General features: G+C 44.1%; 1 protein-coding gene and 3 pseudogenes across 4 annotated transcripts; all 4 read right to left on the reverse strand.

The window, feature by feature from the left end:
• Positions 1–324: 324 nt before the first annotated feature.
• Positions 325–18,342, reverse strand: LOC146715344 (kinesin-like protein KIF2C). Of its 4 annotated transcripts, XM_085451751.1 has the most exons (23): positions 18,222–18,342; positions 17,960–18,040; positions 17,766–17,854; positions 17,576–17,677; positions 6,642–6,690; positions 6,526–6,561; positions 5,624–5,770; positions 5,217–5,339; positions 4,029–4,126; positions 3,811–3,906; positions 3,652–3,706; positions 3,370–3,532; positions 3,113–3,203; positions 2,898–2,961; positions 2,730–2,821; positions 2,486–2,628; positions 2,137–2,350; positions 1,921–2,031; positions 1,767–1,834; positions 1,580–1,658; positions 1,418–1,498; positions 1,193–1,286; positions 325–537 (listed from the first exon to the last, which is right to left on the reverse strand). In XM_085451751.1, the coding sequence occupies exons 2-23, from the start codon at positions 18,018–18,020 to the stop codon at positions 476–478; spliced, it is 2,118 nt and encodes a 705-aa protein (XP_085307877.1). In that variant the 5' UTR covers positions 18,021–18,040; positions 18,222–18,342; the 3' UTR covers positions 325–475. The 4 variants fall into 4 exon arrangements, with proteins under 4 accessions (XP_085307877.1, XP_085307878.1, XP_085307879.1 ...); XM_085451752.1 differs by lacking the exon at positions 6,526–6,561 and having other exon boundaries at positions 18,222–18,341; XM_085451753.1 differs by lacking the exons at positions 6,526–6,561; positions 17,576–17,677; positions 17,766–17,854; positions 17,960–18,040; positions 18,222–18,342 and adding an exon at positions 12,502–12,569.
• A 1,666-nt stretch (positions 18,343–20,008) lies between these two features.
• LOC146715345 (5S ribosomal RNA) lies at positions 20,009–20,127 on the reverse strand (annotated as a pseudogene).
• Positions 20,128–21,296: 1,169 nt separating this feature from the next.
• Positions 21,297–21,415, reverse strand: LOC146715346 (5S ribosomal RNA; annotated as a pseudogene).
• Positions 21,416–22,863: 1,448 nt separating this feature from the next.
• On the reverse strand, positions 22,864–22,972 carry LOC146715347 (5S ribosomal RNA; annotated as a pseudogene).
• Between the last annotated feature and the right edge of the window lie 1,422 nt (positions 22,973–24,394).

Below are 24,394 nucleotides of genomic sequence, written 5' to 3' on the forward strand. Positions count from 1 at the left end.
TGTAAGATAAAGCCATAAACATGTTTGTCTGAGTCTTCTATCAAAAGTTACAGCGATTTATATGAAGTTGTTCAAAAACGCTTTCTTTCGCCAAGACAGTGCGTTTCTCACTGTTACATGCATTTGATCGGGAAACTCACCTGAAACAAAGTATAGGTTTTCATTATGCAACTGGTTACTGCATTCTTAGTAGTGGTATAATTTATTTAATGAGGTGCATAGACAACTTCAATGACCAATTCCATCAAGAATGAGCCCTCCAAAACTTGTCTCGTTTTTTAATGTACATGTATCCAATTCTGCACTAGAAATGAGCTGTCTGCCTAAAATATATAAAATCACATATTTAATGAATAGTGTTCAAAAACATTTTATTGAATACACAGAAGTTACTACAATGAAACAAATATAGTAAGAACAAACAAGTTTCTAATAAAACAGCTCGTTATTCAGAAGAGAAGGTTTTCTACTTGATTTAGTGATTCAGCCTCGCTGATTGCTCCTGATCCACAGCAGACTGCAAAGCCATCACTGTCTCTGTGGATGAAACAGATGAATGTAAATCCTTTCTTAATCCTTTGTCAGGCTATACATTTCATTTTGACAAAACAAGATGACTGTTTGGCAGCTATGCATTTGTTTTGTTTTTTGTTTTGTTTTTTTAAATGCACTTAAAAAAATGAAAGAAAACAAAACATGAACTTGGCCGATGTAACCCACTGTCTCGTTTTTAAATCCTCAATACAAGCCATTTTCTCCATCACCATCTTGGTCTTTTAAAAATCAGATATCATGAAAAGGGCAGATTGGACCGTCAAACTGCATGCTCATTGGCAAACTACTTGAAACAATTCTCCATTTCTGACCATTACTTAGTCATTATTTTCAGGGTGAGATTGGGAGAAAAATGATTAAATACAGCAGGAAAGTGTTTAGAGAGGTCACGTTTGGAAACTGTTTTTCTTTCTATAGTAACAAAACTCTTTTTACAAGCCCTAGGTATTGCCCCCTGGTGGCCATTAAAAAGAATAGAAATTTAAGACAGAGTCTACACCTTTATTTAAAACAAAAAACAAATAAAAGAAAAAAGGCTGGAGCTGTGTTAGAAGGGGTAAAGTTTTGTGTAATGAGCAAGCAGATTTAGTACATTACATTAACAAAACAAATGAGCAATATTTTGGTTGGTACACACCCAATAACCTTTTGGAATGATCAACCAGATTGGGGAGTCCTTCCTCGATGTTGTATGAGATTTGGCCCATTTCTTGTACGAGGTCACCTGCCCTCTGAGTAAAAAAAAAAAAAATAGGCGAAATTACCAATTTAAAAAAATAAAATGACATTGTAACTTAAATCTTGGAAAAAGAAAAAAAAAAACGAAAAAAAAAAAAAACATACAAAGTTAGGAAAACTCTACCTTGAGCTCTGAATAAACTTTCTCCTCCAGCTCAGCCACCTGAGATATGGCATCATACACACCGGTATCCAAAACTGATTCCTACATCACAAAAAGAGTGACAAGTTAAATCTGAGAAACTTCCACACAGGTTATAACTGGATTCATGCTGTGCAAGCTTACCTCTTCTGAGGAGCTATTCATTGGCTCCTGTGTCTTAGGTGCTTCACTGGCTTTGGAATTGCCATTAAGTTCCTTCACTCTGCAGAAAATGTTTGAAGCTTCATCATACAATAAGGCAACTGAGAATTCCCATTAGAAAAAAAACAAAAAGCCCACAGATTCAGAGCTTCATATGCTAAATACATACCTGTCAGCATAGCGCAATGTGTTCATTGTATATTTACATGAGGTCATACCTGGAGACACCATAGCAATCTGTGAAACAAAGAAAAAAATTTATTTGATGTGGATTTCAAAATATCCAATGCTGAGAGGAAGTCAAATTTGGTGTGGTAACATACCATGCAGGTCCTGGACTTCTCTCCAATGAAAGAATCCCTGAGGACTTTGGTCAAAGTGCTCATTCGGAAAGGAATGTGATCACTGTTCTTTCCCAGTGAACGGATACACTCCTACAGGATACAAGAGAGGAAACACCAGTGTTTTGAGTTGCTGTGCAGACATATTTAATGGAGAGAAAACAGAGTACTTCTGCCTTTTAATCAGCCATCGATTACCTTGAGAGCCAGAAGGCTGCGGTTGATCTTGGCAGTTTCAACTAAAGTACTCCGGTCATTGCTGCTGGCATCTGTACCATGCTCATTGCCAGCCAAATCGACCAGTGAAAACTTGCCGTGCAGCGTGGTAGCACGGTCATTGCGCCGAAGAACAATTTGAAGGATTGCATGAGAGCGGGATGAGTTGGCATTGGCTGAGGTTTGGCCCGACGTTCTGGAAAAGACAGTGAGATTCTAACTTGGAGTTTGCCTACCTACACTAATGGGCAATTAATATGTTTTTGTGCTCTTTCAGGCACAAAGAAAAATGAACAAGGAAACATCAAACACATTCTTGATACTAAACTACCTGCATGAACGGCCAATCTGTATCATCTTGATGACCTCCTCTGCTGAGGTCACATAGACCTCTTCGAGGCCGACCACCTGAACCTGTTGTCGTTCATCTTCCAAAACACGCAGCTTGGCCTTCTTATGCAGCAGGTCATACACCTAAATAAAAATAAATGTCTAGTTTGCTATATGGATTAATTGAACACGTGGATTCAATAGATATCTTCTCAGTGAAGGGTGTTCCCTTCACGTCTTCCTACCTTGCCGTTGTAAATCTCTAAGAAGCTGACGTAGGCAGAGAGATCCAAATTAGCATACCTCCTGTGGTGGAGGTAGGCAAAAACATCCTGGGCTAGAAGTGAATAGACTCAAATTATGACAAAGTCTGTTTTTTGTACAAAATCCAGTTGTTTCATTTAAGGTCCTACCTGCTAATGCGTAGATGCCTTTAGCACTGTTCTGCTGTTTCCCTGTGAAATCACCTCCCATTGTCTTAAAAACAAATAAAGGCTTTGAGGGTTTTTTGTTGTTGTTGTTGTTGTTGTTGTTTGGGGTTTTTTTTGGGGGGGGGGGGGGGGGGGGTTGAAGCACAATTTTGCAAATGTGGAATTTATTCAAAGTCTTAGATCAAGGGGAGACTTACATGAGTCTTACCACTTCCTGTCTGGCCATAGGCAAAACATGTTGCCATACCACCTTCAAAAATGGACTGGACTAAAGGTTTAGCTGTGAACCTAAAAGGAAAATCAGAATTTTAGTCATCATAACATTAACAGGAAAATTACAGCATGTATAAAAGTATACATCGAGTCTCCATTGTACTGGTTAATGTCCCAGTTGTAAGTTAGAAAATGTACAATCAGAGCCACTGTTGGCTTAAAGGAAAAATTAGGTAGTTACTTGTAGACAAGTTCATTGGTGGCGGTGTCATCAAAGGAGTAGTCAAAGTGGAAGACTTGATTGTCCAAGTACTTGGTGAGGTCCACCTTGTGTTTTGGCTCATGGACCAGTAACGCACCTTTCCCAGGTACAGACACCACATCAATCTCCTTTTTATTAATCTCTACAATACACAAGAGTATCGGAGTTAGTGTATAAACATGGCAACTGTTTTCTCTCCCTTAATTACTCCTTTATATTCAGATGATAGAATAGAGAATCTACAAATTATTCCTGACCTACCCTGCTTGTTAAAGGGCCGCTTGCGAACGCACACACAAATCCTTTGGGGCTCAATCTTAAAAAAGGCAAGAGATGTGCAGAGAAATGACTGTGCTACAGTTTGCAAAGCTACAATAAAACTTTCTGGATGGAACATTTTAAGTCCATGTTCAAACCTACCGTTTCAGTAGTTGATAAGGGTGTGATTTCCAAAGTCGCTCTGAAATCCTGAATCATCTCAAAGAACTTCTGGTTGGGCCGGGAACCTTCCAGAAACTATAAAGACAAGCAAACAAAAGGTACTGTAACAAAATGAGGAGTAGTTTTGCTCATGTTTAAAACAATTTACATTATAAAATAAAAAAAATAAATAAATAATGGTTGAAGAAATCTTTCACCTTTCCCCTCTTGGTTTGCATATCTGGGGGCTTTATAACACAAGAGAGCCTTTTATTGCCTTTGTTCAACTCCACGGGAGCCACAGGTTTCCTCCTGCCTGAAATGTGAAAAAAACAAACAAACAATATACACACTTACAGTTTTTTCTGATTGCTTAAGCACATGTTATGTAACTATTGGCTAATTTAGCAAAACTCTACACACAAATAAAACAACCTGTCACCCAATTATCCAAACATTTTAGTTCTCTTGCAAAAGCAAACACAGCTAGATTAACTCTTCACACCTTTGTAAAAATGGTGTTTCCGTATCAAACAGTGCACACAAGCCATCATCTACTAAGCACACAATGCGCCAACTGCACACCGATGGTATGAATACAAAACACATCTGGCGTTTGCCTTCCCTGTGCACAAGGCAGGCTATGTCAGTTTGAGCTCATACTTCTGTCATAGATCCATAAGCATGGAGGGATCCAAACTTCAAGTACTGGTGTTTAGTCAAACACATCAAAACAAACACAAGTGTTTATTTCCAAGTATAGGATTATTTGCAATCGCCATAATGACTATATGGGTTACGTGGTCTGCAGTGAACATGCTTCCTCTGCCCCCTCCTCGTCTTCCTCTTGCTCCTCCTTGTCCTTGTCGTCCTCTTCATCCTACTTCTTCACCTCCACGTCCTCTTCCTCGGCCTCCTCTACTTCTCACTCTTTCTGCTCCCACCATTGTACTCCGCACACACAGCTTACCTGTATTATAGTGCTTAGGCTGATTGCAAAGTGAACGAATTATCTAAGAACGTTTTCACATGTGAAAGTGTGCCAGACAGTTGGCAAATTAGTGTTAATGATAGCCATACATGTGTATACTTTTGCTAGGAGTGTGTTGGAAATTTGGAAATTGAGTGTTGTGCAGTGAATTGTGCCTACAGTCTTGCAAAGTGTGTGTTACAAAATTGCAAACTGAGTGCAAAGCAGTTTTTGTGCTTTTAGTTTTGCACACTCAGTGAGTGGTTTTGCTATAAGTCTGACTAGTTTTAGAAATTGTGCTACAGGAATCACAGTTAGTGTTTAGGCATTCGGTAAAAACTAATACACACACACACACACACACACACACACACACACACACACACACATATAAATGAGATGTTAACACCTAATACCAATAAAATGGGTTACATACCTCTAACTGTGGATGGAGGAGGCATTTTCTCAGGTTCATCATTTTGCTTTATGGCCTCAGGAACAAAAGGCTGCAAAGTCGCTGGTTGTGTATCATTCTTTTTACGCTGCTGATTCGGAAATACTAGATGACAAAAAACAAATATAATTCAGATTTAACAGAAGAAAAAGACCAAAATATTTCTTCATACATTTAAAGTACTTAGAAACTTATTCAAATACATTTTAACAGGTACATGATATGACTTTGTACCCTGCAGATAACCAAATGAATATGGCATGGTCACCAACAACATGTTGTTAAATGAAACAGATGTGGCACTGTTGTGATTTTTTAAAATGCATTATGCATTTTAAAAAAAATCTTTTTGTTTTCTGTTTTAAATGAATAAGTAAATCACAACCAACCAGAGTTTTTGAGGACTGATGATGGTGGGGGCTCGGGATGTATGGTTTCTGGGTTAGCTGAAAAGGATTCTGTAGCTGAGACTGGTCCTTGAACAGAACCTGGGGCCTGAAACATACACGTCTGCCGAGCCTGGGACCGAGTAGCAACTGAAAGTGACACAAAACCAAGTCAAACTGCTGAAATATGAGTTTATGCAATTCAGACTGATTATTACCAGCATTATTGATCTGGATTAAGACAGCCACTACTGGTAAAATGGAGGAGAAAAAGGTAAGAAGAAGAAGAAGAAGGAAAAGAAAAAAAAAAAAAAAAAAAAAAAAAAAAAAAAAAGCTGTACGAGGCTGTCTGGCAAAACACAAGTGACACCAACAGTAAATTCACCACTTATTTTTCTGAAAACAGAACAACCAAATCAGACATCCACAGTGGTAGAAAAGTGTGTTTTAAGTGAATAACAAAGATATGAAACACTAATGTGCTGGTCATTAAAATGGTTCTAAGTCCTAAAAAAAAAAAAAAAAAAAAAAAAAAAAAGGATTTAGAGGCCACTGTACATGCACTGTTTATTCTCCAATGAACTGATCAACCAGTGATAACAATCAGCGGTCCTTTTTATAGCACGATCTTATTTCTCAACAGGCAGAATTTAAGGACGAAGAGACAAAAAAAACAAAAAACAAAAAAAAAAAAAAACAAACATTGCTGCATATGCATATACAATCACCCAACACCTAAGTGTGTTGATTTCCATCCCTTGTGCGTTATCATTAATCTAATGTACATCTAAAATCTGGGAGCAGAGTTCAGCTCTTGCAGGACTGTCACTCCTCGCCCTTGCACCCATAACCAAAACAGGACAGATTAGATTTGCTTTAACAAAAAACATGCACGCCGTGCCGACCTGACTCTTCAGTTCTGGTGACTGCTGTAGTAGAAGCTTTTGGAAGGAAAGAAGCCATTAGGCAAGAGTACTTCACATTTACACCTGACACACACAGAGACTCAATATTTACATACAGGAGGCAGGTGCAGGAATCCTAGAGGAGCGCAGTCGACCCTCGTATTTCTACAGAATAAAAACAGAAAGAAAACTGTATAATGCCCAGTCCAGTCAGCCACTTAACTCTCTCATAAGAAGCACCGTGTACTTATGTGTAATGTAAGTTATTAGAACATCATTCTGCATGTAGTTACATCAAACAGTATAAAAGCAGAGGGAGATTTTTAAATCCAGATGATGTATTTAAAAATCATCATCTGGCGTTTATCACTTATAAAACAAACAAAAATGCTCAATTTGAATTAATCCACTGTCATCAACGTGTGGAGTAGAGCATTGCTTCAGGTTTGCTCATGGGAAGTGTTCATTTACAACTACAGTTGCGTTCCTTTTGGATTACACCTCATACAGCATAAGGCTTCTACTGAACATTCAAATTCAACTCACATGCATCCTCACCTGAAATAAGGGTCAACTTAATGTCACAGGAGAGGCTACACAAGGAAGCAGGAACATCAATTCAATTCAATTTCTTTATTGTCCCACAAGGGGAAATTAGTTTAGCAGCAGGAGGATAAGAACAAACAGAACAATACTATAAAACAATAATAATGATAGAAAATTCAAGGACAATTATTTGCCATTAAGGAGACAAGACGCAGTAGGGATAAAAGAGACCTGGAGTCTTTTAGTCCTCCTCGGAGGTACTCTAAAACGGCGGCCGGAAGGCAACAACTCAAACTCACTGTGAAGTGGATGGTTCACACAATTAATAATAGAATGAGCCTTTCTAAGCACATTTCTATTGTAAATGGCCAAAAGTCCATCTTGCCAGCGCCCTGAAATTTTGCTAGCAGTTTTTACCAGAAGTCCCAACCGATTCTTATTCTTCACCGTCAGGTTACCAAACCAGGCAGCGATACAAAAAGACATCACAGATTTGATAAAACTTCTATAAAACAAGGACAACATCTCGGATGAGACGTTAAAAGATCTCATTTTCCTTAAAAAGAACAGTCTTTGTTGAACTTTTTTAGTAGTGACATCAGCATGAGATTCAAAACACAGTTTATGGTCAAGTACCACACCTAGATATTTATAACTCTCAACGATCCCAATATCGGCAGTTTTAATGATAGTGGGTGATGAGCTAGAAGAGGACTTCCTAAAATCAATAATCATGTCTTTCGTTTTTGACACGTTAAGTGAAAGGAAGGACTCATCACACCAATTCACAAAATCATCTACAACCTGTCCATGGCCTGACTCGTCCCCCACTAGAAGACTGACGATCACTGTGTTGTCAGCAAACTTCAGGATGTGTCTGTTTGTGAAATTGCTGCGACACTCATTTGTGTACAGAATGAACAGAAGGGGAGAGAGGCAACAACCCTGGGGTGATCCAGTAGAGGAGGAGAGCACATCAGAAAAGACATGATTTACTCTCACACATTGTGACCTATTAGTCAGAAAGTCTGTCACCCAGCAGACCAGACTAGTGTCAAGCTTGAAATGATTGTAAAGGCTGTCAGCAAGTAAGAGGGGTTGAATTGTATTAAATGCAGATGAAAAGTCAGCAAATAATAATCTTGCATGGGTGTGGGGGGCCTCAAGATGCTTATACAAGAGATGCAGGAGTGTGACAGCAGCATCCTCCACACCTCTCCCTGCTCTATAGGCAAACTGGAAGGGGTCAAGATGGTGTTCAACATGCATTAAAATCTCCTTCTTAATTATCTTCTCAAATGTCTTCATCACTAAAGAAGTCAGAGCCACAGGCCTAAAATCATTCAGTGCCTTAGGAGAACTGCCCTTAGGAACAGGAACAATGATTGCATGTTTCCAAATTTTAGGTACAGTCTGTTCTGCCTTTTATAACTTAAATCGGATATTATAGTTGTAAGCTGCCCTAGAGCTCCCTCTAGTGGCTGCTTTGGGTTCGGTTACTTTGGGAAAGGAAAAAAATGAGAACGTGAAGAAGAAATAAAAGATGGCGGAAAGTGATACCGTAATGTTATCGTTCTAAGCTGATACGGACCTTAAAATGTTGTTGCCTTGGACAAGATATGTCTGTAAGTATGAGTGTCGATAAAATAATTATTCTTTTGTTTTGTGTAAAAATGGTACGATAATTTGTACATTTGAAAGTTTTATCTTGTTAGCTTGCAGTAAGAGGGTAACAAGATAGTTTACAATGTTAGTTAGCTAATACAGTATTTTGTACTTTCAGTTTTACGATGGTCAAAGAGAAGGCAATGGTCAGAGGCCATTCTTCAATAAATCAGTGCAAAAAGGAAAATAAGTCTGGTTATTGGAGCATCGTTATCTCACTGTCTAGCTGGTGAAACTAAGAGACTCAGGGCGAGGACAGCATAGTAAAAAGACATTAGCGCAGCGGGCACAACCACGAGGAGCTATTTTCAGCACATCAGTTATGAGTCTACGGTCAGGAAAGCAATATCAACTGGATCTTCCAGAAGAGGAAGAAACACCAGACCAAAGAGAAACAAAACAAGTGCACAACGCAGAGGATATGGAGAACAAGGATAATGCAAGCAACGCAGACACACAGGCGGAGTCTAGACGCTCGCGTACATCCAAGCGTTCATCCACAAGTTCTGCAGCACTTAAAGCACGAGCAAGAGCAGAGGCTGCACGTGCACAGCTGGCGTATTCAGAAAGAGAAGCAGCTATAATGAAACAAAAAACTGAACTTGAGGCTAATTTACATGTTTTGAGCTGCCAAAAGGCTGTTGCAGTTGCAGAAGCAGAGGTTGCAGTTTATGAAGAAGAGGAGGGACTCTCAAAAAGTGAACTGCGCTATCCATTGGTGGGACCACCCGCCAGTCCAAAGCAATGCACAGCAGAGTATGTACAAAAACACTCAGATATTTGCCTTGAAGGATTCAAATTAAAAGTAGATCCACTTGCCTGCCACAAAGCTGCACGTGAACAATGCGAAATGGCTATGAATGCAGATATAGACAATGACGGCTCACACAGTGCTCAAAAGGCTAATGTTAAAGTGGAACTCCAAACACAACAGAGAGAGAGACTGGATTCCCCCAAACCTTATCCGTACAACACTCTTCAAACATCAACAGAGACACAGGGTGTCCAGGATATTACAAGGTACCTGACACGGAGGGAAATGTTAAGTACTGGACTTTTGCAGTTTGATGACCACCCAGAAAACTACTGGGCGTGGAAGGCATCATTTCAAAGTGCTATTAAAGACTTGCATGTTACAGCTCAAGAGGAGCTAGATTTAATGGTCAAATGGCTTGGAGTTGAGTCTGGTCACCAGGCCAAAAGAATCCGATCAGTCCATGTCTTTAATCCAGCGGCAGCTCTCAACCTTGTGTGGCAAAGACTCGAGGAATGTTATGGATCTCCAGAAGTGGTAGAAAATGCACTGTTAAAAAAGATTGAACAGTTTCCCAAACTAAACAACAGAGACAACACAAAGTTAAGAGAGCTGGGTGACGTTCTGCAGGAAATAGAATGTGCAAAAGATGGAGGATACCTACCAGGCCTCTCATATTTGGACACAGCTCGCGGAGTCAACCCCATTATCGAAAAGTTACCATATGGACTGCAGGAAAAATGGATTGCAACAGGAGCAAAGTACAAAGAAGAACATAAAGTTGTTTTCCCCCCTTTCAGTGTCTTTTCAAAGTTTGTAAGACAACAAGCCAAAATAAGAAACGACCCAAGCTTTGTCATCACACCTCCTGCCGACACAAGCTTCAAGAAGGAGAAAAGCTTCAGAGGCAGTAACAGGCAAGTGATTAGTGTACACAAAACGGACATTCCTACAGACACTAGTTCACCTCAAAATAGTTACAGCAAGCCTATAGAAAGCCCTGACAAGGTATGCCCAATACATAAGAAGCCTCACCCTCTTAAAAGGTGCAAGAGTTTTAGAGCAAAGCCCATAGATGAGCGCAAGTCATTTTTAAAAGAGAACAGAATCTGTTTTAAATGCTGTGGCTCTACTCAACATTTAGCAAGGGACTGCAGGGCTCAAATAAAATGCATGGACTGTGGTAGCGACAGGCATTTAGCAGTGCTACATCCAGGTCCACCCCCTGCTCCAGCTGAGAGCTCTGGAGCTGATAAAGATGATGGCGGGGAGACACAGGATAATGCAAATGCCTCAGTTGTTTCCAAATGCACAGAAGTCTGTGGTGATGAAGATAGCCCACATTCGTGCTCAAAAATAAGTCCTGTGTTAGTCTATCCAGAAGGCGAAAAAGAACAGGCTAGAAAGATGTATGCAGTGCTTGATGAACAAAGTAACAAGTCACTAGCTAAGTCTCAGTTTTTTGAGCTCTTTAATATTAAGACACGCTCAGAGACTTACAAGCTCAGAACATGCTCAGGACTGTCAGATAATGTCGGCAGAACAGCAGTAAACTTCATGATTGAGTCAATGGATGGTAAAGTAAAGCTCCCACTTCCAAACCTGATTGAATGTGACATGATTCCAGACGACAGGAGAGAGATTCCCTCTCCACAAGTGGCCATGAAGTTCTCACACTTACAGAAGATAGCTGAAAAAGTACCTCCTGTAGAAGAACAAGTACCTATTCTGTTGCTTTTGGGAAGAGACATTATACAGGTACACAAAGTCAGAGAGAGAATCAATGGGCCACACAATACACCTTACGCGCAGCGTTTGGATTTAGGCTGGGTTATAGTTGGAGAAGCCTGCATGGGGAAGACGCATAAGCCCCCTAGTGTGAGTGTTCTCAAAACACATATTCTTCAGAATAGCCGTGCTTCTTACCTCTACCCATGTCCTAACACGTTTCAACTCAAAGACCAGTTAAACACCACACCTAACCCCAAAAAGGACAGGGGAAACACAAACACCAATCAACTGGGAGAAACTGTTTTTGACAGGACAAAAGATGATGACAAACCAGCACTGTCAGTAGAGGACAAAGACTTCATTGACATCATGGAGAAGGAGGTGTATCAAAATGAATGTAACAGCTGGGTGGCGCCTTTGCCATTCCGCTCTCCAAGACCAGAGCTTCCGAGTAACAGAGAGCAAGCATTCAAGCGCCTCCAATCTCTCAGAAAGACATTGGACCGGAACCCTGAAATGAAAAGACAATATATCGAATTCATTCAAAACATGCTGGACAATGACCATGCAGAAGTCGCTCCACCTTTGGACTCAAACAAAGAACACTGGTACTTGCCATCCTTCGGTGTGTACCACCCACAAAAACCTAATCAGCTGAGAGTAGTCTTTGACTCAAGTGCAGAATTTGAAGGACAGTCCCTTAACAAAGTCTTATTAAGTGGACCTGACCTAAATAACACACTACTAGGTGTCCTTATGCATTTTAGGAAAGAGCCTGTAGCATTTTCAGCTGATGTGCAACAAATGTTTTATTGTTTTGAAGTGAGAGAGGATCATAGGGATTATCTGAGATTCCTTTGGTATGAAGACAATGATCCCGACCAAGGTATTTGTGACTATAGAATGAGGGTTCATGTTTTTGGGAATAGCCCTTCTCCAGCTGTGGCTATTTATTGTATGAGGCGTGCTGCAGTTGAGGGAGAAGAAAAGCACTGACATGATGCAAAGCAGTTTGTAATGAGACATTTTTACGTTGATGATGGTCTCGCATCCACAGCAACAGTGGAAGAAGCTGTTGAGACACTCACAAGCGCTCAAAAGATGCTGGCACAGTCAAACTTAAGGCTACATAAAATAGCTTCTAATGACCACAAAGTAGTGGAAGCGTTTCCTGCTGCCGAGAGAGCCAAGGATCTAAAAGACTTGGATTTAGAGTTGGACGACATACCCCTGCAAAGGAGCTTGGGGGTACTGTGGAATCTTAAAGAGGACTGTTTTACCTTTCACGTCACCACTGAACAAAAGCCGTTCGCCAGGAGAGGTGTCTTGGCCACTGTTAACAGTCTGTATGACCCGCTGGGTTTCGTGTCACCCATCACAATGCAGGGAAAAGCTCTTCTCCGTGAATTGACCTCAGAGCAAAAGGACTGGGATGAATCACTTCCTGCAGAAAGAGAAGATGAATGGAGCAGATGGAGAAGCTCATTGAAGGATCTTCAGTGGCTTCAGATACCGAGGTGCTACCTCTCGTTCTCCCAGGCCATTGCTGTGAAAAAAGAACTGTGCATATTTTCAGATGCCTCCACCATGGCCATAGGAGCAGTGGCATATCTGAGAGCTATTGATGGTGAAGGTCAGTGGCACACAGGTTTCATCATGGGCAAGTCCAAAGTAGCCCCAAGACCCGCCCACACTGTTCCTAGATTGGAGTTATGTGCAGCAGTGTTAGCTGTAGAGATGTACGAACTCATTAGAGATGAGATTGACATTGAAGTAGACACTGTCAGATTTTTCACAGACAGTAAAATTGTTCTTGGTTACATACACAACAACACAAAGAGGTTCTACACTTACGTGGCTAACCGAGTGATTAGAATCAGAAAGACTACACATCCAGCACAGTGGTTTTACATAGCCACTAGTGACAATCCAGCAGACACAGCCACTAGACCAATTGCAGCTTCTGCATTGGCTTCTACAAACTGGTTTAGTGGTCCTTCCTTTTTGACACAACACGACATAGAGAAGTCTCACTGTGATAGTTTCACACTAGGGCTGCCACGATTAGTCGACTAGTCACGATTATGTCGACTATTAAAATCGTTGACGACTAATTTAATAGTCGACGCATCGTTTGAAGCTTTGTAAGATCACAAAGGACGCAGGAATGAGTAGTAGGATTTAAGAGTGTAATAACGGACTGAAACAGAAAATGGCAGCACTGCATGTCCAAGGATGCCAGCTGCCGTTAAACCCCGAAGAAGAAGAAGCTGTGTCCCAGAATTCATAGCGCAGCCCAGCGCAGTTGTCAACAATGGCGGCAGCTAGTTAGTTTTAACTTTACTCTTATTATTCTTTCTGGGTCACAAAATAAACGTTTAACATATTTTCAGGCGAGAATGTAGCTGTGTAAACCTCAAATATCTGCTCAGTTTATCAAGACACCGCATATTTTCAAAAGCGCTCCGACGTTTTCGGAGACGTCTGTTACCCACTAGCTCGTTAGCTAGGCGGGGGCAAGGCTAACTAGAGCCGTGAGAACACCGGACTCCTGGCAAATCGTTTTCAAACCCACCGCCGTCTTTCGCTAGTCAGGTTAAACATATATATAAGTCACTTAGATAACTTAAATGTTATTGTTTGGCTTTTTTCAGTATTTATTTGTTCCTGAGTAAATCGGTTTGGCTGAGATTAAAGGTATAGTTTTTGCACAGCTAAAACTGTCAAGCAGACAGCTGATTATCAGAAGTGTGAGACGCTGGAGAATATACTCCGGTGTCCTGTTATATTTTAGAAAGCAAGGAGTTTATTAAACTTCACCGAAACAATCTGCAAATTTCATTAAAAATTAATAAACTACCATCTTGTCTTTATTTTTAGTTAGCACAAACACTTCAAGCTGTAAGCTAATGATAGTTATATAAGACCAGATGCTGCTGGTGCAATAAGCTGTACGTCCAATGGATGATGATCTGATTAGTCGACTAATCGCAAAAATAATCGGTGACTAGTCGATTATCAAAATAATCGTTTGTGGCAGCCCTATTTCACACTGATCGATCCTGACACAGATGCAGAGATCAGACCTGATATAACAAGTTTTGTTACCAAAGCCTCAGTAACACAGCTAGAGCCATGCCGTTTTGAAAGATTCTCTCATTGGATGAGATTGTGTCGCACTATTGCATCACTAAAGCGTGTGGCAGTATCATTCAAGAAAACAAACACAGAAGGTAAAGGCTGGAAGTGTTTCAGTGAAAATAACACCACAGATGAAGTGTCTAAAGCAGCAAAGTTCATCATTCACACAGTACAAAGTGAAACGTTCAAAGAAGAGTACAGATGCATAAAAGAAAATCTGCCACTTCCAAAACAAAGCTGCCTTCAAAGGTTAAATCCAGTTATTGATGAAGATGGGCTCCTCAGACTAGGAGGTCGATTGGCACCTGCTAACCTAACAAAAGATGAGAAACATCCACTCATTATCCCAAATGCTCATCATATAGCCATCCTTCTTATTAGATACTATCATGAGAAGGTAGCGCATCAGGGGCGTCACCTAACAGAAGGAGCGCTCAGAGGTGCTGGATTTTGGATTATTGGCAGTAAACGGCTCGTCTCTTCTGTTATTTACAAGTGTGTTCTCTGTCGAAAGCTTCGAGGACGACTTCAGACCCAAAAGATGGCAGATTTACCCGTGGACAGGCTGACACCAATGCCACCGTTCACTAGTGTAGGACTGGATGTCTTTGGACCCTGGACGGTCACCACACGTCGCACCAGAGGAGGGAGTGCAGACAGTAAACGATGGGCTGTGCTTTTCACCTGCATGTCCACGAGAGCTGTGCACATTGAGCTCATTGAAACAATGTCAACATCCAGCTTCATCAATGCGCTGAGGAGATTTTTCTGCATCCGTGGACCTGCTCAAATACTCAGATCTGATAGAGGTACAAATTTTGTTGGAGCATGCAATGAGTTGCAAATTGATCACAAGGACACAGAACTAAACTCATACCTGCAAGAGAAAGGATGCACATGGCTGTTTAATCCCCCACACTCGTCACACATGGGTGGCTCGTGGGAGAGACTTATTGGAGTAGCAAGGCGCATCCTAGATGGTATTCTGTTGAAAGCCGTACATGTCCAACTAACGCATGAAGTGTTAAGTACATTCATGGCAGAAGTAATGGCAATAATGAATGCAAGACCACTTGTACCAGTCTCAACAGATCCAGACAAACCAAACCTCACTCCAGCAATGCTCCTTACACAAAAGGTCAATGCATTATCTGCACCAACAGGAAGCTTTGGACCGCCAGACCTCTACTCAAAGCAATGGAAGCAAGTACAGTGTTTGGCAGACTCTTTTTGGAAACAGTGGAAAAGTGAATATCTTTCAACACTACAGCAAAGGAGAAAATGGACTGATGATAAAACAAACATAAAAGTTGGTGATGTTGTGTTATTGAAAGATGCTCTCGCACACAGAAATGACTGGTCCATGGGAAAAGTTGTAAGAACATTTGAGAGCAAGGACAATAAGGTTCGAAAAGCAGAAGTAAAGACTGTGAAAGATGGAAATGAAAAAGTGTTTTTGAGACCCATCGCTGATATGGTTTTGCTTTTATCAAGTGATAAATAAGTGTTTGAAATAGCCCTAAACTGTTCAAAATGTTTATTAGAAAAGTTTGTTCTAGTGGCACAATTATATTGTACCAGGCGGGGAGTGTTCTGCCTTTTATAACTTAAATCGGATATTATAGTTGTAAGCTGCCCTAGAGCTCCCTCTAGTGGCTGCTTTGGGTTCGGTTACTTTGGGAAAGGAAAAAAATGAGAACGTGAAGAAGAAATAAAAGATGGCGGAAAGTGATACCGTAATGTTATCGTTCTAAGCTGATACGGACCTTAAAATGTTGTTGCCTTGGACAAGATATGTCTGTAAGTATGAGTGTCGATAAAATAATTATTCTTTTGTTTTGTGTAAAAATGGTACGATAATTTGTACATTTGAAAGTTTTATCTTGTTAGCTTGCAGTAAGAGGGTAACAAGATAGTTTACAATGTTAGTTAGCTAATACAGTATTTTGTACTTTCAGTTTTACGATGGTCAAAGAGAAGGCAATGGTCAGAGGCCATTCTTCAATAAATCAGCGCAAAAAGGAAAATAAGTCTGGTTATTGGAGCATCGTTATCTCGCTGTCTAGCTGGTGAAACTAAGAGACTCAGGGCGAGGACAGCACACAGTCTGTAGCTCTAAAGAAAGTGAGAAGATATAGTGAAAAATCCCACTCAGCTGATCAGCACAAGTTCTCAGTACCTGTCCACAGATGTTGTCAGGTCCAGGACTCTTGCTTTTGGTATGTCTAAAAAGATTAGCTACCCCTGTCTCATCAATACAAATAGATGGGGGAGTGATGGTCTTTTCCCTCAGTGTGCTGGTCTGCCTAGAACAATCATAGTTCTCAAAACGAAGGTAAAAACTGTTAAGACTGTCTGCCAGATGTTTGTCAGAGGTAAACCCCTCTAAGGTAATGCTGTTTTTACCTTTCGTCTGTAGCCCTGCCATTGTTTTCATACCAAGCCAAGCTCTTTTGAGGTTGTTACTGCTGAGTTCTGCCTCAATCTTATTTCAATACCTCATCTTGGCAATCTTTATTGCAGCCCTCACCTCCTTCCTCAATATTCTCACAGTGGGAACGTCTCCCTCGTTAAAAGCAATTTTCCTTTTAAGAATCAGATCCTTAATATCTTTAGAGAGCCACGGTTTGTTATTAGGGAAAGTCTTAAATTCTCTGACTGGAACCACAGAGTCTTTGCAAAAAGAGATGTAGCTACACACCACATCAGTGAGTTCATCCAAATCAGAAGTGCTCTCTTGAAACACGGACCAGTCAGTGCAATCAAAACACCCCTGAAGGGCAACACAACTGTCTTTTGTCCAGACATTAGTCCGCTTCACACAGGCCTTCTCCCTCCTAATCACAGATCTGTAAGCAGGGAGGAGGTGAATAACATTGTGATCCGAAGAACCTAGCGCAGGTCCGGCCACAGACTTGTATGCCCCCTTAATTGGTCCATAACACAAATCCAGCGTTTTGTTATGCCTTGTAGGACAAGTGACATATTGAAAGAAATTGTTCAGTGATTTCTTAAGATTACAATTGTTAAAATCACCGAGAATAAAATTAGGAGCATCCGGTGAGAGAGTCTGCAGATTGTGTACCACTTTAAAAATGGCATCAGCAGCAACTTTAACGTCAGCCTTAGGATGAAACTAACCTGTCATCTGGTGACTGACAGCAAGGTTAATGTAATAAATTATGAGAAAAAACAATGTAGGCTAGCACTCACCTTTTCTGGAACATGAGTCGATGGGTCAGGCATTGAGCTTGTGATTGAATTTATAGGGTCCAAAACCTCTGGATTGAGTATACATAACTCACTTAGATCAATCTAAAACACAGAAGAAGAAGCAGACTCAGCATATGGGATATTTTAATGTATACTTGGTTGATATCACCTCAGTTACGACATTACTGACCCCCTTTCCACGGCACATGTTCCTCTCATGCCACTCAACCATAACTGTGGACTTGTCAACGGATTTCACGGTGGCCGAATGGACTCGACCTAGTTCACGTACATAAAAAAAAAAGCATGCCTGAGTTAAACTCACCGCACACGGGAAGTACAAAAACACATAATACGAACGGATTTAATGCAACATGAGCTCACCATCACTGCGGCTGATCTGGACAGAGAGTCCAACGAGAAGTCGGGACAGGCTGTTCTCCATGATAGCGCCTTCTTAAAAAGCTGAAAATAATGAAGGTAACGTTAGCGTATTAAGTATCCAACTCATTCTCTACCAGTTGTGCTGTCGTCGCTGTGAAAATATGCCGCCTTTTCATGGAAACGTAAAGTTTGATAAAAACCAAACCGTCAGTTGTTTCCATTTGTTTATTTTTAGTTTCTTTCAAGATAAAATCACACTTACCTTTCACCCGTGCCAAACTCAACAGCGTCCAGAATGTAAACTGGCGTTATTTCCGAGTATTTAAGAATCTGATTGGTCTTCGTCATTTCATAGAGTCCAGCGTTCTTCTTCTACGGATTTATAGGTGGTATTTAAATTGATGTTACACTGCCACTCATCGGACAAGTTAGGAAGAACCGCTACAGTTGTGCAAATGAAAGAACTTCGATACATTAATTCAACCAGACCAGCTCAATAAGATGTTGCTGACTTTAATGAAATATTGTGTTTTATCCACGCAAGCAAACAAAAGCAGAAAAACATTTATCTTAACAGACAAGTGGTTTACAAGAAATACACATCATACAGTACGGGATTTAATATATATATATATATATATATATATATATATATATATATATATATATATATATATATATATATATATATATAAATAAAACAACCGTGGGCTATAGTAAATAAAGCTAATGCTAATGATAAAGGAATGTAACAATTAAAGTTAAAGTTACCAAATACTCATCACTGATATTTATCGTGAACTCAACTAAATTTTATTTTCTAAACCTTAACTGAAACTGAAAATAAACATGATATAAAATATTATACAACCAGCAATGGTTTAGCAATATATTTCTGCATGACTTTATCTGTCTCACATATCAGTTGTAGCCCTTTGATTTACAACATTGTTTTGGTTAATTTCCCCCCCCCAATTTATGGATTCAAGTGATTAGGTGGCAAGTACGTGAAGTTACTAAGACAATCCTATAACCCTACCTGCATGTTTGCATAATACCCTGACCCAAAGGCTCAGTTTAGCATTTATCCAACAGCACAGGGCCTGGATTGTTGAAGATGGCCTCAGGAACCAGCACAGGGCCTGGTGTGTTGTACATGGCCACAGCTAACAGCACCTCAGCCGGCAACTCAGGTGTGGTGAAGATGGCCTCGGCCAGAAGCACAGGGCCTGGTGTGATGTGAGTGGCCTGAGCAAGAGCCACAGGCCCTGGTGTGGTGTAAGTGGCCTGAGCAAGAGCCACAGGCCCTGGTGTGGTGTAAGTGGCCTCAGCCAGAGCAACAGGCCCTGGTGTGGTGTAAGTGGCCTCAATAGCAACTAAGGCCCTGGTGTGGTGTAAGTGGCCTCAATAGCAACTAAGGCCCTGGTGTGGTGTAAGTGGCCTCAATAGCAACTAAGGCCCTGGTGTGGTGTAAGTGGCCTCATCCAGCAGTCACAGGCCCTGGTGTGGTGTAGGTGGCCTCAGCCAGCAGCCACAGGCCCTGGTGTGGTGTAGGTGGCCTCAGCCGGCAACTAAGGCCCTGTTGTGGTGTAAGTGGCCTCAGCCAGAGGCACAGACCCTAGTGTGGTGTAAGTGGCCTGAGCAAGAGCCAAAGACCCTGGTGTGGTGTAAGTGGCCTCAATAGCAACTAAGGCCCTGGTGTGGTGTAAGTGGCCTCAGCCAGCAGCCACAGGCCCTGGTGTGGTGTAAGTGTCCTCAGCCAGCAGCCACAGGCCCTGGTGTGGTGTAAGTGGCCTCAGCCAGTGCCACAGACCCTGGTGTGGTCTAAGTGGCCTCAGCCGGCAACTCAGGCCCGTGTGTGTTGTACATTACCTTAGCCAGAATCACAGGCCCTGGTGTGGTGTAGGTGGCATCAGCTAGCAGCACAAGACATTGGAAAAGAGCCAAAAGCAATGTCGTTAATGTGCCCTCATTAATGGGGAGCTGCTTTGAGTCTTTTAATACACCCCTTCTCTGGATCAAAAGCAGTTCAATGACATGAAAATCAAAGGCTTACAGCACCAGGTATTCCCAGGCAGTCTCCCATCCAAGTACTAACGAAGCCCAGCCCTGCTTAGCTTCCGAGATCAGACTAGGTCAGGCGTGCTCAGGGTGGTATGGCCGTAAGCTGCTGGCCCAAGCACAACGTCTCAATTTATGGATTCAAGTGATTTGGTGGCAAGTACCTGAAGTTCCGAAGACAATCCTATAACCCTACGTGCATGTTTGCATAATACCCTAACCCAAAGGCTCAGTTTAGCATTTATCCAACAGCACAGGCCCTGGATTGTTGAAGATGGCCTCAGGAACCAGCACAGGGCCTGGTATGTTGTACATGGCCACAGCTAGCAGCACAGGGCCTGGTTTGGTGAAGATGGCCTCGGCCAGAAGCACAGGGCCTGGTGTGATGTGAGTGGCCTGAGCAAGAGCCACAGGCCCTGGTGTGGTGTAGGTGGCCTCAGCCAGCAGCCACAGGCCCTGGTGTGGTGTAAGTGGCCTCAGCCGGCAACTCAGGCCCTGTTGTGGTGTAAGTGCCCTCAGCCAGTGCCACAGGCCCTGGTGTGGTGTAGGTGGCCTGAGCAAGAGCCCCAGGCCCTGGTGTGGTGTAAGTGGCATCAATAGCAACTAAGGCCCTGGTGCGGTGTAGGTGGCCTCAGCCAGCAGCCACAGGCCCTGGTGTGGTGTAAGTGGCCTCAGCCAGCAGCCACAGGCCCTGGTGTGGTCTAAGTGGCCTCAGCCGGCAACTCAGGCCCTGTTGTGGTGTAAGTGGCCTCAGCCAGAGCCACAGACCCTGGTGTGGTGTAAGTGGCCTCAGCCAGAGCCACAGGCCCTGGTGTGGTGTAGATGGCCTCAATAGCAACTAAGGCCCTGGTGTGGTGTAGATGGCCTAAGCCAGAGCCACAGGCCCTGGTGTGGTGTAGGTGGCCTCAGCCAGAGCCACAGGCCCTGGTGTGGTGTAGATGGCCTCAATAGCAACTAAGGCCCTGTTGTGGTGTAGATGGCCTAAGCCAGAGCCACAGGCCCTGGTGTGGTGTAAGTGGCCTCAGCCAGTGCCACAGACCCTGGTGTGGTCTAAGTGGCCTCAGCCGGCAACTCAGGCCCTGTTGTGGTGTTAGTGGCCTCAGCCACCAGCCACAGGCCCTGGTGTGGTGTAGGTGGCCTCAGCCAGCAGCACAAGACATTGGTAAAGAGCGAAAAGCAATGTCGTTACTGTGCCCTCATTAATGGGCAGCTGCTTTGGGTTTTTTAATACCCCCCTTCTCTGGTTCAAAAGCACTTCAATGACATGAAAATAAAAGGCTTACAGCACCAGGTAGTCCCAGGGAGTCTCCCATCCAAGTACTAACGAAGCCCAGCCCTGCTTAGCTTCCGAGATCAGACGAGGTCAGGCGTGCTCAGGGTGGTATGGCCGTAAGCTGCTGGCCCCAGCACAATGTCTCAATTTATGGACTCAAGTGATTAGGTGGCAAGTACCTGAAGTTACGAACGCAATCCTATAGCCCTACCTGTATGCCTGCCTAAGACCCTAACCCAAAGACTCAGTTTAGCATTTATCCAGCAGCACAGGCCATGGATTTTTGAAGATGGCCTCAGGAACCAGCACAGGGCCTGGTGTGATGTAAGTGGCCTCAGCCAGAGCCACGGGCCCTGGTGTGGTGTACGTGGCCTCAGCAAGAGCCACAGGCCCTGGTGTGGTGTAGGTGGCCCCAGCCGGCAACTCAGGCCCGGGTGTGGTGTAGATTGCCTTAGCCAGAGTCAAAGGCCCTGGTGTGGTATAAGTGGCCTGAGCAAGATCCACAGGCCCTGGTGTGGTGTAAGTGGCCTCAGCCACCAGCCACAGGCCCTGGTGTGGTGTAAGTGGCCTCAGCCAGTGCCACAGGCCCTGGTGTGGTGTAGGTGGCCTGAGCAAGAGCCACAGGCCCTGGTGTGGTGTAAGTGGCCTCAGCCAGAGCCACAGGCCCTGGTGTGGTGTAGATGGCCTAAGCCAGAGCCACAGGCCCTGGTGTGGTGTAGGTGGCCTCAGCCAGCAGCCACAGACCCTGGTGTGGTGTAAGTGGCCTCAGCCAGCAGCCACAGGCCCTGGTGTGGTGTAGGTGGCCTCAGCCGGCAACTCAGGCCCTGTTGTGGTGTAAGTGGCCTGAGCCAGAGGCACAGACCCTGGTGTGGTGTAAGTGGCCTGAGCAAGAGCCACAGGCCCTGGTGTGGTGTAAGTGGCCTCAGCCAGCAGCCACAAGCCCTGGTGTGGTGCAAGTGGCCTCAGCCAGCACCCACAGGCCCTGGTGTGGTGTAGGTGGCCTCAGCCAGCACACACAGGCCCTGGTGTGGTGTAGTTGGCCTGAGCAAGAGCCACAGGCCCTGGTGTGGTGTAAGTGGCCTCAGCCAGTGCCACAGACCCTGGTGTGGTCTAAGTGGCCTCAGCCGGCAACTCAGGCCCTGTTGTGGTGTAAGTGGCCTCAGCCAGTGCCAGAGGCCCTGGTGTGGTGTAAGTGGCCTGAATAGCAACTAAGAACCTGGTGTGGTGTAAGTGGCCTCAGCAAGCAGCCACAGGCCCTGGTGTGGTGTAGGTGGCCTCAGCCAGCAGCCACAGGCCCTGGTGTGGTGTACGTGGCCTCAGCCAAATCCACAGGCCCTGGTGTGGTGTAAGTGGCCCCAGCCGGCAACTCAGGCCCTGGTGTGGCGTGGATTGCGTTAGCCAGAGTCACAGCCCCTGGTGTGGTGTAGGTGGCCTCAGCCAGCAGCACAAGACATTGGTAAAAAGCGAAACGCAATGTCGTTATTGTGCCCTCATTAATGGGCAGCTGCTTTGGGTCTTTTAATACACCCCTTATCTGGTTCAAAAGCAGTTCAATGACATGAAAATAAAAGGCTTACAGCACCAGGTATTCCCAGGAAGTCTCCCATCCAAGTACTAACCAAGCCCAGCCCTGCTTAGCTTCCGAGGTCAGGCGTGCTCAGGGTGGCATGGCTCTAAGCTGCTGACCCCAGCACAATGTCTCAATTTATGGATTCAAGTGATTAAGTGGCAAGTACCTGAAGTTACGAACACAATCCTATAACCCTACCTGCATGCTTGCATAATACCCTAACCCAAAGACTCAGTTTAGCATTTATCCAGCAGCACAGGCCCTGGATTGTTGAAGATTGCTTCAGGAACCAGCACAGGGCCTGATATGTTGTACATGGCCTCAGCTAGCAGCACAGGGCCTGGTTTGGTGAAGATGGCCTCGGCCAGAAGCACAGGCCCTGGTGTGGTGTAAGTGGCCTCACCCAGAGCCACAGCCCCTGGTGTGGTGTAAGTGGCCTCATTAGCAACTAAGGCCCTGGTGTGGTGTAGATGGCCTCAGCCAGAGCCACAGGCCTTGGTGTGGTGTAGGTGGCCACAGCAGGCAACTCAGGCCCTGGTGTCGTGTAGATGGCCTTAGCCAGAGTCACAGACCCTGGTGACCTGAGCAAGAGCCACAGGCCCTGGTGTGGTGTACATGGCCTCACCAGCAACTAAGGCCCTGGTGTGGTCTAGATGGCCTCGGCCAGAGCCACAGGCCCTGCTGTGGTGTAGGTGGCCCCAGCCGGCAACTAAGGCCCGGGTGTGGTGTAGATTGCCTTAGCCAGAGTCACAGGCCCTGGTGTGGTGTAAGTGGCCTGAGCAAGAGCCACAGGCCCTGGTGTGGTGTAATTGGCCTGAGCAAGAGCCAAAGGCCGTGGTCTGGTGTAAGTGGCCTCAGCCAGAGCCACAGGCCGTGGTCTGGTGTAAGTGGCCTCAATAGCAACTAAGGCCCTGGTGTCGTGTAGATGGCCTCAGCCAGAGCCACAGGCCTTGGTGTGGTGTAGGTGGCCACAGCAGGCAACTCAGGCCCTGGTGTGGTGTAGATGGCCTTAGCCAGAGTCACAGACCCTGGTGACCTGAGCAAGAGCCACAGGCCCTGGTGTGGTGTAAGTGGCCTCACCAGCAACTAAGGCCCTGGTGTGGTCTAGATGGCCTCGGCCAGAGCCACAGGCCCTGCTGTGGTGTAGGTGGCCCCAGCCGGCAACTAAGGCCCGGGTGTGGTGTAGATTGCCTTAGCCAGAGTCACAGGCCCTGGTGTGGTGTAAGTGGCCTGAGCAAGAGCCACAGGCCCTGGTGTGGTGTAATTGGCCTGAGCAAGAGCCAAAGGCCGAGGTCTGGTGTAAGTGGCCTCAGCCAGAGCCACAGGCCGTGGTCTGGTGTAAGTGGCCTCAATAGCAACTAAGGCCCTGGTGTGGTGTAGATTGCCTTAGCTAGAGTCACAGACCCTGGTGGCCTGAGCAAGAGCCACAGGCCCTGGTGTGGTGTAGGTGGCCTCAGCCAGAGCCACAGGCCCTGGTGTGGTGTAGTTGACCCCAGCCGGCAACTCAGGCCCTGGTGTGGTGTAGATTGCC

The sequence above is a fragment of the Copadichromis virginalis genome, linkage group LG3 (genome assembly GCF_057382275.1).
Source record: "Copadichromis virginalis isolate Kocher_CV1m ecotype Utaka linkage group LG3, C_Virginalis_male_GT1.1, whole genome shotgun sequence".
Classification (NCBI taxonomy): domain Eukaryota; kingdom Metazoa; phylum Chordata; class Actinopteri; order Cichliformes; family Cichlidae; genus Copadichromis; species Copadichromis virginalis.

Bases quoted from the DNA above. Each gene is read 5' to 3' on its own strand.
- LOC146715344 (XM_085451751.1), bottom strand. From the start codon at position 18,020: ATGGAGAACAGCCTGTCCCGACTTCTCGTTGGACTCTCTGTCCAGATC. The intron at 3,907-4,028 runs GTGAAAGATTTC...TTGTCTTTATAG, and splicing joins TGCAAACCAAGAGGGGAAAG to TTTCTGGAAGGTTCCCGGCC. The intron at 3,707-3,810 runs GTAGGTTTGAAC...GCCTTTTTTAAG, and splicing joins CCTTATCAACTACTGAAACG to ATTGAGCCCCAAAGGATTTG.